At 45.1% G+C, this 16,363-nt stretch overlaps 1 protein-coding gene across 3 annotated transcripts in view; it reads right to left on the reverse strand.

Annotated features, from left to right (window-relative positions):
* Positions 1–13,058: 13,058 nt before the first annotated feature.
* The window catches only part of P2RY8 (P2Y receptor family member 8), an 84,258-nt gene continuing 80,953 nt past the window's right edge, over positions 13,059–16,363 (reverse strand). For all 3 annotated transcript variants that reach the window (XM_069761554.1, XM_069761552.1, XM_069761553.1), the window contains one exon: positions 13,059–16,002. In XM_069761554.1, coding sequence (XP_069617655.1) covers positions 14,879–15,958 — 1,080 coding nt within the window. In that variant the 5' untranslated portion in view covers positions 15,959–16,002 and the 3' untranslated portion in view covers positions 13,059–14,878. The remainder of the gene's footprint in view (positions 16,003–16,363) is intronic.

The following is a 16,363-nucleotide window of genomic DNA, read 5'->3' on the forward strand; positions in this document are numbered from 1 at the left end:
TATCTACTGTGTTAAGCATTAGCCTGTCTTATATAGGACTAACCACACCCAGTAATCTATCATATGATTAGCCATGTGGTCTGACATCACCACAGGTCCTGAAACACAAATATATGGTTATGTAAAACAAAGAAATATTCCGGGCTACATTACAGCGACAAGGTACCTATGTGACACATACCTCCCGTCGACCACACACCCGTTAGCCATGCTACAATGTGTAAAAAAAAATAGAAAAAAAAAATTCCTAAATAAAGAAAAAAAAAATATTCCCATAAAGACATTGTTAGGGCTAGCGGAACGCACCGAGTAAATAGAGATGTTTATTGATATTGGTGCGTTCGCAGCCCGGGGTCCACCGTGCAAGAGTACCTGCTGCTAGCAAACGGCGGAGCTATATGGCGGTATAGACTAACTCAGTTAATTCACTGAGTAGCCGTGAAAGGAAAGCACTGTGCCCTGTTAGACTCCACAGAGGCACAGGCTAACTGCCCAAACAGAGAGCAGTCAGTGGTCACACAAACACACAAAACTCGCCGGAGGAGCCAGCATTCTAGGGGCTTATTTCAGCCGGGTCCCTGAACACACATACATGTGACCACACTGGCGCAAAGCACATAACATAAGACAATACTAGCGCATGGCCGTGCGGTCATGCGCAGTTTATATAGTTGCAGCACAGGAAGCTGCTACTGAAGTTTTTGCCCTTTCAGGACCTTCCAGAAGGACCAATGGAAAGTGCTGCAGTACCTGAGCATGTTTTGCCCTTTCACGACCTTCCAGAAGGACCAATGGAATGTACTGCAGCACCTGAGCATGTGACCGAACATGTGGCCCTCGACCTCCAATGGGAGACCCTGCCCTGGGCATGCTCAGTGTGAGTAAACAAGGACTTAGTCCCAGAGAGGCTCGCTCGCCGCAGATCAGTGCAGGGTACCATAGGAAAGCCAAAAAAAGGCAGTAGTGACCCTATGCACCGAATCAGCCCCAGCGAGACGCTGGGAGCGACGTCTCCGCTGAGCAGAGCCCACTGCGGCCGATACCGAATGGGAGACCGCAGCAGACACGGATCGAGATTCCCCCTGTGCAGCAGAGGAAATTCGACTCCTAACAGACATTTCTTTATCTAAATAAAAAAACAATAAAAGTACACATATTTAGTATCGCCGCGTCCGTAATGACCCCACCTATAAAACTGTCCCACTAGTTAACCCCTTCAGTAAACACCGTAAGAAAAAAAACGAGGCAAAAAACAACGCTTTATTATCATACCGCCGAACAAAAAGTGGAATAACACGCGATCAAAAAGACGGATATAAATAACCATGGGACCGCTGAAAACGTCATCTTGTCCCGAAAAAACGAGCCGCCATACAGCATCATCAGCAAAAAATAAAAAAGTTATAGTCCTGAGAATAAAGCGATGCCAAAATAATAATTTTTTTTATAAAATAGTTTTTATCGTATAAAAGCGCCAAAACATAAAAAAAGATATAAATGAGGTATTGCTGTAATCGTACTGACCCGAAGAATAAAACTGCTTCATCCATTTTACCAAATGCGGAACGGTATAAACGCCTCCCCCAAAAGAAATTCATGAATAGCTGGTTTTTGGTCATTCTGCCTCACAAAAATCGGAATAAAAAGCGATCAAAAACTGTCACGTGTCAGAAAATGTTACCAATAAAAACGTCAACTCGTCCCGCAAAAAACAAGACCTCATATGACTCTGTGGACCAAAATATGGAAAAATTATAGGTCTCAAAATGTGGAGACGCAAAAACTTTTTTGCTATATAAAGCGTCTTTTAGTGTGTGACAGCTGCCAATCATAAAAATCCGCTATAAAAGTAAATCAAACCCCCCTTCATCACCCCCTTAGTTAGGGAAAAATAATAAAATTAAAAAAAATGTATTTATTTCCATTTTTCCGTTAGGGTTAGGGCTAGGGCTAGTGTTGGGCAGCACGGTGGCGCAGTGGTTAGCACTGCAGCCTTGCAGCGCTGGAGTCATGGGTTCTAATCCCACCCAGGACAACATCTGCAAAGAGTTTGTATGTTCTCTCTGTGTTTGTGTGGGTTTCCTCCGGGTACTCCGGTTTCCTCCCACATTCCAAAGACATTCTGATAGGGAATTTAGATTGTGAGCCCCATCGGGGACAGCGATGATAATGTGTTCAAACTGTAAAGCGCTGCGGAATATGTTAGCGCTATGTAAAAATAAAGATTTATTTTATTTTTTTAATATAGATTTAGTGTTAGGGGTAGGGTTAGGGTTAGGGCTAGGGTTAGGGTTGGGGCTCAAGTCAGGGTTAGGGTTGGGGCTAAAGTTAGGCTTAGGGTTGGGGCTAAAGTCAGGGTTGGGGCTAAAGTTCGGATTACATTTATGGCTGGGATTAGGGTTTGGATTAGAGTTAGGGGTGTGTCAGGGTTAGGGGTGTGGTTAGGGTTACTGTTGGGATTAGGGTTAGGGGCAGGGGCGGATTATCAGAGGGTCAATATGGGCGGTAGCCCAGGGCCCAGTGGTCTGGGGGGGCCCTGGGCTACCGCACAGATTAACCCTCTGAAAATCATCTGTGAATGCCTGCCGGGCGGCGTTTATGTGCCCCCAGACCCGGTGGGCAGAGAGAGGGGGCCGCATCGGGCCCCTTCTCATCTGCTCACCGGGCCCCTTCCTGCGCTGCGGCGGTTTTCTATTGATGTGCGGGCGCGCGCCCGCACGTCAATAGTTAACAACAACAGCCGCCAGCCAATTGGAGGCTGGCGGCTGAAGTCGGCCGCACGCACACGTCGCCGGCGTCTGACGTCATTGTCAGTCGCCGGCGAGTGTGCGCTGCAGAAGGGAGCTCGCCGCCGGGAGCGTGGACAGGTGAGGAGACTGTTTGTTTTTATTTGATCAGTTAAACGGTGGACTGTGGACACACTGGGGGGCAATGCTGGAGGGAGGACACACTGGGGGGCAATGCTGGAGACACTGGGGCAGGTTGGAGGGCACACTGGGGGGCAATGCTGGAGGACACACTGGGGGGCAATGTTGGAGGACACACTGGGGGCAATGCTGGAGACAGTGGGGCAGATTGCTGGAGACAGTGGGGCAGATTGCTGGAGACAGTGGGGCAATGCTGGAGACAGTGGGGCAATGCTGGAGACAGTGGGGCAATGCTGGAGACTGGGGCAATGCTGAAGACTGTGGGGCAATGCTGGAGACAGTGGGGCAATGCTGGAGACAGTGGGGCAATGCTGGAGACTGTGGGGCAATGCTGGAGACTGTGGGGCAATGCTGGAGACTGTGGGGCAATGCTGGAGACTGTGGGGCAATGCTGGAGACTGTGGGGCAATGCTGGAGACAGTGGGGCAGATTGCTGGAGGACACACTGGGGGGCAATGCTGGAGACAGTGGGGCAGATTGCTGGGGGGCAATGCTGGAGGTGGGCAGAGAGAGGGGGCCGCATCGGGCCCCTTCTCATCTGCTCACCGGGCCCCTTCCTGCGCTGCCAATTGGAGGCTGGCGGCTGAAGTTGGCCGCACGCACACGTCGCCGGCGTCTGACGTCATTGTCAGTCGCCGGCGAGTGTGCGCTGCAGAAGGGAGCTCGCCGCCGGGAGCGTGGACAGGTGAGGAGACTGTTTGTTTTTATTTGATCAGTTAAACGGTGGACTGTGGACACACTGGGGGGCAATGCTGGAGGGCGGACACACTGGGGGGCAATGCTGGAGACACTGGGGCAGGTTGGAGGGCACACTGGGGGGCAATGCTGGAGGACACACTGGGGGGCAATGCTGGAGGACACACTGGGGGCAATGCTGGAGACAGTGGGGCAGATTGCTGGAGACAGTGGGGCAGATTGCTGGAGACAGTGGGGCAATGCTGGAGACTGTGGGGCAATGCTGGAGACTGTGGGGCAATGCTGAAGACTGTGGGGCAATGCTGGAGACTGTGGGGCAATGCTGGAGACTGTGGGGCAATGCTGGAGACTGTGGGGCAATGCTGGAGACTGTGGGGCAATGCTGGAGACTGTGGGGCAATGCTGGAGACAGTGGGGCAGATTGCTGGAGGACACACTGGGGGGCAATGCTGGAGACAGTGGGGCAGATTGCTGGGGGGCAATGCTGGAGGACACACTGGGGGGAAATGCTGGAGACAGTGGGGCAGATTGAAGGACACACTGGGGGCAGATTGCTGGAGACAGTGGGGCAGATTGCTGGAGACAGTGGAGCAATGCTGGAGACAGTGGGGCAATGCTGGAGACAGTGGGGCAATGCTGGAGACAGTGGGGCAATGCTGGAGACAGTGGGGCAATGCTGGAGACAGTGGGGCAATGCTGGAGACTGTGGGGCAATGCTGGAGACAGTGGGGCAGATTGCTGGAGGACACACTGGGGGGCAATGCTGGAGACAGTGGGGCAGATTGCTGGGGGGCAATGCTGGAGGACACACTGGGGGGAAATGCTGGAGACAGTGGGGCAGATTGGAGGACACACTGGGGGCAGATTGCTGGAGACAGTGGGGCAGATTGCTGGAGACAGTGGAGCAATGCTGGAGACAGTGGGGCAATGCTGGAGACAGTGGGGCAATGCTGGAGACAGTGGGGCAATGCTGGAGACAGTTGGGCAATGCTGGAGACAGTGGGGCAATGCTGGAGACTGTGGGGCAATGCTGGAGACAGTGGGGCAGATTGCTGGAGGACACACTGGGGGGCAATGCTGGAGACAGTGGGGCAGATTGCTGGGGGGCAATGCTGGAGGACACACTGGGGGGAAATGCTGGATACACTGGGGCAGATTGGAGGACACACTGGGGGCAGATTGCTGGAGACAGTGGGGCAGATTGCTGGAGACAGTGGAGCAATGCTGGAGACAGTGGGGCAATGCTGGAGACTGTGGGGCAATGCTGGAGACTGTGGGGCAATGCTGGAGACTGTGGGGCAATGCTGGAGACTGTGGGGCAATGCTGGAGACTGTGGGGCAATGCTGGAGACAGTGGGGCAGATTGCTGGAGGACACACTGGGGGGCAATGCTGGAGACAGTGGGGCAGATTGCTGGGGGGCAATGCTGGAGGACACACTGGGGGGGAAATGCTGGAGACACTGGGGCAGATTGGAGGACACACTGAGGGCAGATTGCTGGAGACAGTGGGGCAGATTGCTGGAGACAGTGGGGCAATGCTGGAGACAGTGGGGCAATGCTGGAGACAGTGGGGCAATGCTGGAGACAGTGGGGCAGATTGCTGGGGACAGTGGGGCAATGCTGGGGACAGTGGGGCAATGCTGGAGACAGTGGGGCAATGCTGGAGGACACACTGGGGGGCAATGCTGGAGGACACACTGGGGGGCAATGCTGGAGACAGTGGGGCAGATTGCTGGAGGACACACTGGCGGGCAATGCTGGATGACACACTGGCGGGCAATGCTGGAGACAGTGGGGCAGATTGCTGGAGACAGTGGGGCAGATTGCTGGAGACAGTGGGGCAGATTGCTGGAGACAGTGGGGCAGATTGCTGGACACTGGGGCAGATTGCTGGACACACTGGGGGCAGGACTGGAGGCATGGGCAGAATGTAGACACAGGGCATGATTGGAGACACGGGGTAGAATGAAAGACATGGGGCAGGATTGGATCATGGGGCAGGATGGATACGATGGAGACAGATGGGGCAGGATGGGGAGATCATATGGGGCAGGATGGATACTCATGAGTGCAGGATGGGAGAACATATGGCTGGAGCGAGGAATGAGATACATGGGGTGGGGAATAGTATTACCATAGGGGCTAATTAAGGGATATTATTACTGCAGTGATGTATTTATTTTATTTTTTGAGTATACTGTTTTAAATGGGGGGGCGGTCCTGTTACTGTGCAGAGTGACACTATATCGCCTTTTTCTCTTCATGTGGTGTAATGTAGAAGTTGTGAAAAATTAAGTAATGTGTTCTACAAGCGGAGCTCGAGATAACTGTGTTATTTCCTGCAGAAACGAGTCCTGGCTGGAAGAAATGATGGCGGTCTGTGCTGGATGAAAGATGAAGGACTTCACCTAGAGACGTCACTGGTGAGTCAGTGTTACCTATACACTGACGCTATACACTGTATACTATATAGAGGTCCTGTGTACAATGTCACCAGTGATCTCTGTATTACCTCTACACAGACACTGCATACTAAGTACAGATCTCCTGTGAATACTGGCACTTATGGTGATAGTATTGTGGGTTTTTTTTGTTTTGTTTTTTACTGATCAGTATTGTAGTATTCAGTCACTATGTGGTGGTAATATGTGGTCTGGAAATGGTGTTGTGGTATTTGTCCCTTGTATGTGCTATTTGGTCACCAAGTGGTAATATGTGGTCTTGACATGGTGCGGTGGTATTTGTTCCTTGTATGTGATATTATTCGATCACTGTGGTTGTAATTTGTGGTCTGGTCATGGTACGGTGGTATTTGTTCCTTGTATGTGATATTATTGGTCAAGATATACCTAAATTGTAGTGCAGATTTTAACAAATATTGAATAGGTTACAGTAGAGTAGGGCCCGGCCATTTTTCTGGAATAATCTGGTTCGGGTATATCATGACCCCCGTCACATGACCGGGGGGGCCCACAGTGTGTGAACAGCCCGGGGCCCTGGCTACCCTTAATCCACCCCTGGTTAGGGGTGTATTTTGATTAGGGTTTCAGTTAGAATTGGGGGTCTCCATTGTTTAGGCACATCAGGGGGTCTCCAAACGCGACATGGCGTCCGATCTCAATTCCAGCCAATTCTGCATTGAAAAAGTAAAACAGTGCTACTTCCCTCCCGAGCTCTCCCGTGCGCCCAAACGGGTTTACCCCAACATATGGAGTATCAGCGTACTCGGCACAAATTGGACAACAACTTTTGGGGTCCAAGTTCTCTTGTTACCCTTGGGAAAATAAAAATTTGGGGAGCTGAAAATCATTTTTGTGGGAAAAAAAAGATTTTTTATTTTTACGGCTCTGCGTTGTAAACTGTAGTGAAACACTTGGGGGTTCAAAGTTCTCACAACACATCTAGATAAGTTCCTTGGGAGATCTAGTTTCCAATATGGGGTCACTTGTGGGGGGTTTCTACTGTTTGGGTACATTAGGGGCTCAGCAAATGCAACGTAATGCCTGCAGACCAATCCATCTAAGTCTGCATTCCAAATGGCGCTCCTTCCCTTCCGAGCTCTGCCATGTGCCAAACAGTGGTTCCCCCCCCCCACATGTGGGGTATCAGTGTACTCAGGACAAATTGGACAACAACTTTTGGGGTCCAATTTATCCTGTTACCCTTGTGAAAATACAAAACTGGGGGCTAAAAAATCATTTTTGTGAAAAAAAAAAATTTTATTTTCACGGCTCTGCGTTATAAACTGTAGTAAAACACTTGGGGGTTCAAAGCTCTCAAAACACATCTAGATAAGTTCCTTGGGTCTACTTTCCAAAATGGTGTCACTTGTGGGGGGTTTTAATGTTTAGGCACATCAGGGGCTCTCCAAACGCGACATGGTGTACCATCTCAATTCCAATCAATTTTGCATTGAAAAATCAAATGGCGCTCCTTCCCTTCCGAGCTCTGCCATACGCCCAAACAGTGGTTTACCCCCACATATGGGGTATCTGCGTACTCAGGACAAATTGGACAGCAACTTTTTTGGTCTAATTTCTTCTCTTACCCTTGGGAAAATAAAAAATTGGGGGCGAAAGATCATTTTTGTGAAAAAATATGATTTTTTATTTTTACGGCTCTGCATTATAAACTTCTGTGAAGCACTTGGTGGGTCAAAGTGCTCACCACACATCTAGATAAGTTCCTTAGGGGGTCTACTTTCCAAAATGGGGTCACTTGTGGGGGGTTTCAATGTTTAGGCACATCAGGGGCTCTCCAAACGCGACATGGCCTCCCATCTCAATTCCAGTCAACTTTGCATTGAAAAGTCAAATGGCGCTCCTTCCCTTCTGAGCTCTGCCATGCGCCCAAACAGTGGTTTACCCCCACATATGGGGTATCACCGTACTCAGGACAAATTGTACAACAACTTTTGTGGTCCATTTTCTCCTGTTACCCTTGGTAAAATAAAACAAATTGGAGCTGAAGTAAATTTTTTGTGAAAAAAAGTTAAATGTTCATTTTTATTTAAACATTCCAAAAATTCCTGTAAAACACCTGAAGGGTTAATAACCACCTTGAATGTGGTTTTGAGCACCTTGAGGGGTGCAGTTTTTAGAATGGTGTCACACTTGGTTATTTTCTATCATATAGACCCTTCAAAATGAATTCAAATGTGATGTTGTCCCTAAAAAATATTGGTGTTGTAAAAATGAGAAATTGCTGGTCAACTTTTAACCCTTATAACTCCATAACAAAAAAAAATTTTGGTTCCAAAAAATGTCACCAGTGATCACTGTATTACCTCTACACAGACACTGCATACCAAGTACAGATCTCCTGTGAATACTGGCACTTATGGTGATAGTATTGTGTTTTTTTTTTATTACTGATCAGTATTGTAGTATTAACATAGTAACATAACATAGTTAGTAAGGCCGAAAAAAGACATTTGTCCATCCAGTTCAGCCTATATTCCATCATAATAAATACCCAGATCTACGTCCTTCTACAGAACCTAATAATTGTATGATACAATATTGTTCTGCTCCAGGAAGACATCCAGGCCTCTCTTGAACCCCTCGACTGAGTTCGCCATCACCACCTCCTCAGGCAAGCAATTCCAGATTCTCACTGCCCTAACAGTAAAGAATCCTCTTCTATGTTGGTGGAAAAACCTTCTCTCCTCCAGACGCAAAGAATGCCCCCTTGTGCCCGTCACCTTCCTTGGTATAAACAGATCCTCAGCGAGATATTTGTATTGTCCCCTTATATACTTATACATGGTTATTAGATCGCCCCTCAGTCGTCTTTTTTCTAGACTAAATAATCCTAATTTCGCTAATCTATCTGGGTATTGTAGTTCTCCCATCCCCTTTATTAATTTTGTTGCCCTCCTTTGTACTCTCTCTAGTTCCATTATATCCTTCCTGAGCACCGGTGCCCAAAACTGGACACAGTACTCCATGTGCGGTCTAACTAGGGATTTGTACAGAGGCAGTATAATGCTCTCATCATGTGTATCCAGACCTCTTTTAATGCACCCCATGATCCTGTTTGCCTTGGCAGCTGCTGCCTGGCACTGGCTGCTCCAGGTAAGTTTATCATTAACTAGGATCCCCAAGTCCTTCTCCCTGTCAGATTTACCCAGTGGTTTCCCGTTCAGTGTGTAATGGTGATATTGATTCCCTCTTCCCATGTGTATAACCTTACATTTATCATTGTTAAACCTCATCTGCCACCTTTCAGCCCAAGTTTCCAACTTATCCAGATCCATCTGTAGCAGAATACTATCTTCTCTTGTATTAACTGCTTTACATAGTTTTGTATCATCTGCAAATATCGATATTTTACTGTGTAAACCTTCTACCAGATCATTAATGAATATGTTGAAGAGAACAGGTCCCAATACTGACCCCTGCGGTACCCCACTGGTCACAGCGACCCAGTTAGAGACTATACCATTTATAACCACCCTCTGCTTTCTATCACTAAGCCAGTTACTAACCCATTTACACACATTTTCCCCCAGACCAAGCATTCTCATTTTGTGTACCAACCTCTTGTGCGGCACGGTATCAAACGCTTTGGAAAAATCGAGATATACCACGTCCAATGACTCACCGTGGTCCAGTCTATAGCTTACCTCTTCATAAAAACTGATTAGATTGGTTTGACAGGAGCGATTTCTCATAAACCCATGCTGATATGGAGTTAAACAGTTATTCTCATTGAGATAATCCAGAATAACATCCCTCAGAAACCCTTCAAATATTTTACCAACAATAGAGGTTAGACTTACCGGCCTATAATTTCCAGGTTCACTTTTAGAGCCCTTTTTGAATATTGGCACCACATTTGCTATGCGCCAGTCCTGCGGAACAGACCCTGTTGCTATAGAGTCACTAAAAATAAGAAATAATGGTTTATCTATTACATTACTTAGTTCTCTTAGTACTCGTGGGTGTATGCCATCCGGACCCGGAGATTTATCTATTTTAATCTTATTTAGCCGGTTTCGCACCTCTTCTTGGGTTAGATTGGTGACCCTTAATATAGGGTTTTCATTGTTTCTTGGGATTTCACCTAGCATTTCATTTTCCACCGTGAATACCGTGGAGAAGAAGGTGTTTAATATGTTAGCTTTTTCCTCGTCATCTACAACCATTCTTTCCTCACTATTTTTTAAGGGGCCTACATTTTCAGTTTTTATTCTTTTACTATTGATATAGTTGAAGAACAGTTTGGGATTAGTTTTACTCTCCTTAGCAATGTGCTTCTCTGTTTCCTTTTTGGCAGCTTTAATTAGTTTTTTAGATAAAGTATTTTTCTCCCTATAGTTTTTTAGAGCTTCAATGGTGCCATCCTGCTTTAGTAGTGCAAATGCTTTCTTTTTACTGTTAATTGCCTGTCTTACTTCTTTGTTTAGCCACATTGGGTTTTTCCTATTTCTAGTCCTTTTATTCCCACAAGGTATAAACCGCTTACACTGCCTATTTAGGATGTTCTTAAACATTTCCCATTTATTATCTGTATTCTCATTTCTGAGGATATTGTCCCAGTCTACCAGATTAAGTATTCAGTCACTATGTGGTGGTAATATGTGGTCTGGAAATGGTGTTGTGGTATTTGTCCCTTGTATGTGCTATTTGGTCACCAAGTGGTGGTAATATGTGGTCTTGACATGGTGCAGTGGTATTTGTTCCTTGTATGTGATATTATTCGATCACTGTGGTTGTAATTTGTGGTCTGATCATGGTGTGGTGGTATTCGTCCCTTGTATGTAGTATTATTCTGTCACTGTGGTGGTAATATGTGATCTGGTCATGGTGTGGCAGTATTTGTCCCTTGTATGTAGTATTATTCGGTCACTATGTGGTCTGGTCATGGTGTGGTGGTATTTCTTCCTCTATGTGATATTATTGGTCTTGGTATAGTGGATTGTGTTGTGTATGGTGGTCATTTGTTCTCTCTGATATTAATTAGGAGAAGATTCTTCATTTCCATTAGAGTTTTAATGCTTTGTACACAGCGGCAAAGATGCACTTACAGGGGGTTTCCTGTGGAAAAAAGTAATCACGTCTCCACAGGATAAGTGATAACGTACTGATTGGTGGTGGTCTGACTGCTTGGACCCTTTCAGCAAAATGTGGAACTTTTTATCCCCATTAGACTGGAGTGGCATGTCTGACTAGATCACTGATCTATTCATTCACTCTGTGGCTGCACTTGTTTTTTTCTGGAAGCCCCACAGAGAATGAATGGACCTGCGGTCAGAAATCCCACCTGCCGCTGCATTTTAAAATAGTGATAAAAGTGACCTGTCAGGAATAAAACTTTCCCATTCTTCCGATCGGTGCAGTTTCTAATGGTCGGATCTAAGCGATCACCTATCCTGTGGAGCCCATGGATCAGTGATAACTTGTTTTAACCAAGAACCCCATTAATGTAAACTACCGTAATTATACATCCCAGTTATTGGGGCACACGGTAGATGTGCAGCAGCCGCTGGTGTTTTACAGCCGATGCTCCACTATAATGACAGATATTTGCATATAGCTGTAGGGTGGGCCCCTAGAGTCCATTCCTCTGGTGGGCCCCAGACACCCCAGTCTGACGCTGGTCCTACCCATAGCCCTGAAAAGATAATTCACATATAATAAAAAGATGTATATCTCCGGAATAGAATAACAGATTGTAGATATGAATATGTCATTTTATGCTGCTTCCTATGACCTACAATGGCTTGTGAAATTATTCACCCCAATTTCTACCCATTTTGTTACATTACGACTAGTGATGAGCGAATATACTCGGTACTCGAGATTTCTCGAGCACGCTCAGGTGTCCTCCGAGTATTTGTAAGTACTCGGAGATTTAGTTTTCAGGGCCGCAGCTGAATGATTTACATCTGTTAGCCAGCTTGATTACATGTGGGGATTCCCTAGCAACCAGGCAACCCCCACATTTACTTATGCTGGCTAACAGATGTAAATCATTCAGCTGCGCACTGAAATCAATGGGATACGTTGAAACGTTCCAGACATATAACCTCATAAAGTGACAGTGGTCAGAATTGTAAAAATTGGCTTGGTCATTAAGTACCAAATTGACTCTGTCACTAAGGGGTTAAAGAGGTTGTTCAGGGAAAACCAGTTATCATCTATCTATAGCATAAGTGATAACTTACCGATCAGTGGAGGTGCGACAGCTGGGAGTCTCTCAGATCGGCAGTACAGGAATGTTTATCCCCAAAAGGTCACTTTTACCACTGTTACAAAGTAGAGCAGCAAGCCTAATGCCCTGACCTCCGCATCATTCAAAATTGGGCGCAGTAATTGGAACCCTCTTGGGCAATAAATGGAGCGGTGATAGAATATGTGCACAGCCACTCCATTCTATTGGAGAAAACAGGTTGATATATATATCTTGTAGATAAGTCATAACTTGCTTTCCATGGACAAACCCTTTAACGGACATTTGTTTGCTTTAAACTGCCACAATAAAGTTAGCATTACCCTGGTCTAGTTTCCTCACCGGAAGTTTGGGGCAACTGGATCAGTACAGTGGAATTTTTCATGGTCCATACTGTAATGCTGGCATCCTGGGTGCCTCTTGTGATTACTGTGACGTTATGAGGTTGCTGTACAATTCACATCATGGTATTGTTTGATGACTAAATACTAGACCTCATGTGATGCCATTACATTGCAGAGTCACACTGGCTTTGGTTAGGCCAAAATTGTATGAAGAAATTGTGATTATGAATGTCTTCTTTGTTCTCATTTATCATATGTTATCATTAGCCCATATATCCATATATACAGTACATAAAAGTACTTTTTTTTGTCAATAGTGCAAAAGTATGTCCATCTTTAATTAAGTCCTCCAATAATTATCAATTGTTAAGTACTACTACTTTGCAACCAAATTAGGATAACCAGCACACCAGGTTTACTTATGTAAATTTTATTTACAATAGTTTATATACATGTATGACTTTTACTTGTAAAATGAATGAAATTGCCCACAATCCAATACAGCTATAAAGATTGAACTGAAAGTATAATTACAATTGGCCTATAACAAAAACTGAAGCGTTATACACATACTGTATGTATGACTGCAATGTTTCTTGTGTTCATCAATCCAAATGACATTGCTATGTTGAGCAGTATACAAAAACCAATAAAGTAAAAAGGAGCTTTCACTAAACTTAAACTGAGCACCTCCGCTAATTGCAGCTGTTCCATTGATTCTGGAAATTTTTGTTTTGAAGCATTAGCTTTTTATCAACTATGTCTGAGGTTTTGTGGCATACACCCATTTGGTTAAAAAGGAAAAGTTTACTTGGGGGCATAACTTTGGCCAGGAGGAGGCAAAAGACAAAAAAAAAAAAAAAAAATTGCTCCAGAGTCAGTGATGCAGAGACAAGTGGAAGAGGTACTCAGTTTAGATAAAAACAAAATTAATGAATGGTCCTCTTTATAGGGAATCTGTCATGTTGGATATCACTATTAACCTGCCACTATGTGGTTAAAAGGCTTGTGGACTACTTGAACAATCTCTTCTCATTCCTCATGTTTGGCCCGGTTAAAATAAAAAATTCTATACTCGCCTCCGGTGCTGGTGCTGTTCCAGCTGTATCTGCATTCTCGGAGCTCACGTGAAGTTGTTATGTCACATTAGCCCTGCATCCAATCAGTGCTGGCATCACTGTCCCCGCCTTCGGATAGATCGATCAGTAAGAGGAAGTCAGAGAGTAGCCACAGTCCTGGCCTCCTGTTGATGTTCAATAAGCCTGAAGGGCAGGGATAGCGATGCCAGCGCTGATTGAGCTCAGGGCTCATTGACATAACAACCTCATGTGAGTCCCTGGAACGAGAGTGACAACACCGCTGCAACAGAGCAGGCACTGGAGATGAGTATCAGTGTTTTTATTTTAACGGGGCCAAACATGAGGAATAAGAAAGGGTTGTTCTAGTAGTGGGCAGCCCCTTTAATCTGCAGGTTAACAGGAGTACAATTATGCTCATCCTCCTTGCTGAAAATGCAACTTCAGGAAGAACATGAACTTTATTACTCCTGGGAGGCACCATATTTAATTCATGCAGGCATATGTGGAGCAGCTACAGTCACTGCCAAGTATACTGTGAGCGGTGGCTGTAAACATGTCCCAGCACTTTGGCAGATGGCACTGCACTGATGCACTGCGGAGTCGATTGTCAGTCAAAGTGCCAGGGTGTGCTTAAAGCCGCTGCTCTTTGTGTACTGGGCTGTGACTGTACACAGCTGTATGGCTGAAAGACAGCAGCTCCCGGGAGGAGAAAAGTTAATTTTCTTCCAGGATTCACACTTTCAGTATGGCAGCAGAGTACCCTTCTAATGCTATTAACATGCAGATTAGCCCCATATCTAAAGGTTAATGGCATTATCTGACATGACTTGTTCCATTGAAGTCATGCCTCAAGTACTTTGTTGTCTAAAGCACATATGTTTGGTGAGATATTTGTTAGGCATTTATAAAATAATTTACCAAAACTTAAAAATGTAATAATTTTGTACAATATTTCCAATACCAACATGTATTATCTGATAAAGCACTCAATGTTTGAACTTCATTATAAAACCATCTTTTGAATTAAAAGTGCTGCCTTTGTAGTCAGTCCCATGTCCTTAGTTCAAATGCTGATTAACGGTTACTCCACTTAGATTCAGATAGAAACATTTGATTCAGTGCCCTCAGTTCATATGCAATAGGTGTCCAAAATGTCTACATATCGCTCATTTGGTTGTGGTCATATCTGTGGTTGTTCCCATTTTGTAAGGTTTCACACTGTCCAGAGGAAAAAGTCAGAGCAGAGAACACACTGTCCCGTCTTACTACACACTGTTTAATGCTTCGAGACCTGAAATTCAACAACTCCAATGCTTTCCTGCGAAAATCTTTAGAAGCAAAATAATAGAGAAATGGGTCCACACAACTGCTTAAACAACTCAACGTAAGAGTCAGTTTGTAAGCGTAGTAATAGCTCTTGCCATAGAACAGACGAACAATTGTGTGCAGCAGAAGGATCAAATTGTTTGGTGCAAAACAGGTGATGAACACTATAAGGACAAATATAGCAAGGTTGATAGATCTTCTTTCATAACCAGTACCATTCCTGTTGGACGTCTGAATCAGCTTCCTAATGATACGGGCATAACAAACCACAGTAATTATAAATGGTATTAAAAAAAAGAAAAGGAAAAGTCCAATGATGAATACAGCCCAAGCAATGAGGTTTGGCAACATGTTCCATTTCAGAATATCAAAACATGTTTTGATATTTAGCTCCTTCACTTCATACATTAGATCTGTTGACTCCATAGGGTATAATGCAGCAAGTAGCACCAGCCAAATTAGAAGAATTGCTCCAATTGCGTACCTTTTTTTCCTCCATAAACTTGATTTCATTGGGTGGACAATGCCTAAGTACCGCTCCAGGCTGATTAACATGATTGTTAATATTGTACCATACATATTAACATAAAACATAATTGATATCACATTGCAAAGGTCCTTTCCGAATATCCAATCGTTCTTGTTGGCATGGTAGTGTATTTGAAATGGAAGAAGCATGGCAAGGGCAAGATCTGTAATGCTCAAGTTGATCATAAGGATTACTGAAGATGTGATAGGTTTAGAGTGAAATACCAAAATCCAGAGTGAAATTAAATTTCCGGGAATACTTACTAAGGTTACAAGCGAATACACCACTGGTAAAGCCACCCAGATTGCTTTGTTTTTAAGCATATCTAATGTCTCATTGTCTGGATGGGATTCATTTGGTAAGCTGTACAAATTCATCATGGCTCTGGTTTATGATGGCTTTTACTTGGTTTAGACAGATACTCCTGCAAGATAATGGAATATAAGATAAGCATCTGTATAATTTTAAATCAAGTGAGAATAAAGACAGCTATACATATTAGCTGGCTGTCTCCCAAACGCCAAATGTTTGGTTGACAACCTTCTCAGCCGACTCTCCCATACACAAGAACGATCATTCGGCAGAGTGGTCCTGTGTTCTCAATGAGAAAGCGGCTGGCTGACATTATGGCCAGTGCTTATCACCAAGAGAACATTGTGATCGGCAGTCCAAAATCGGACATGACAGATCGACATCTCCCTTGATGATCGCTTGGCCAGTGCCCCCATACACATTAGACAGTCGATATCTACAGTTCAGTCGACATTCGCCTAATGTGTATTTTA

Source organism: Ranitomeya imitator, chromosome 3 (assembly GCF_032444005.1).
Source record: "Ranitomeya imitator isolate aRanImi1 chromosome 3, aRanImi1.pri, whole genome shotgun sequence".
Lineage (NCBI taxonomy): Eukaryota > Metazoa > Chordata > Amphibia > Anura > Dendrobatidae > Ranitomeya > Ranitomeya imitator.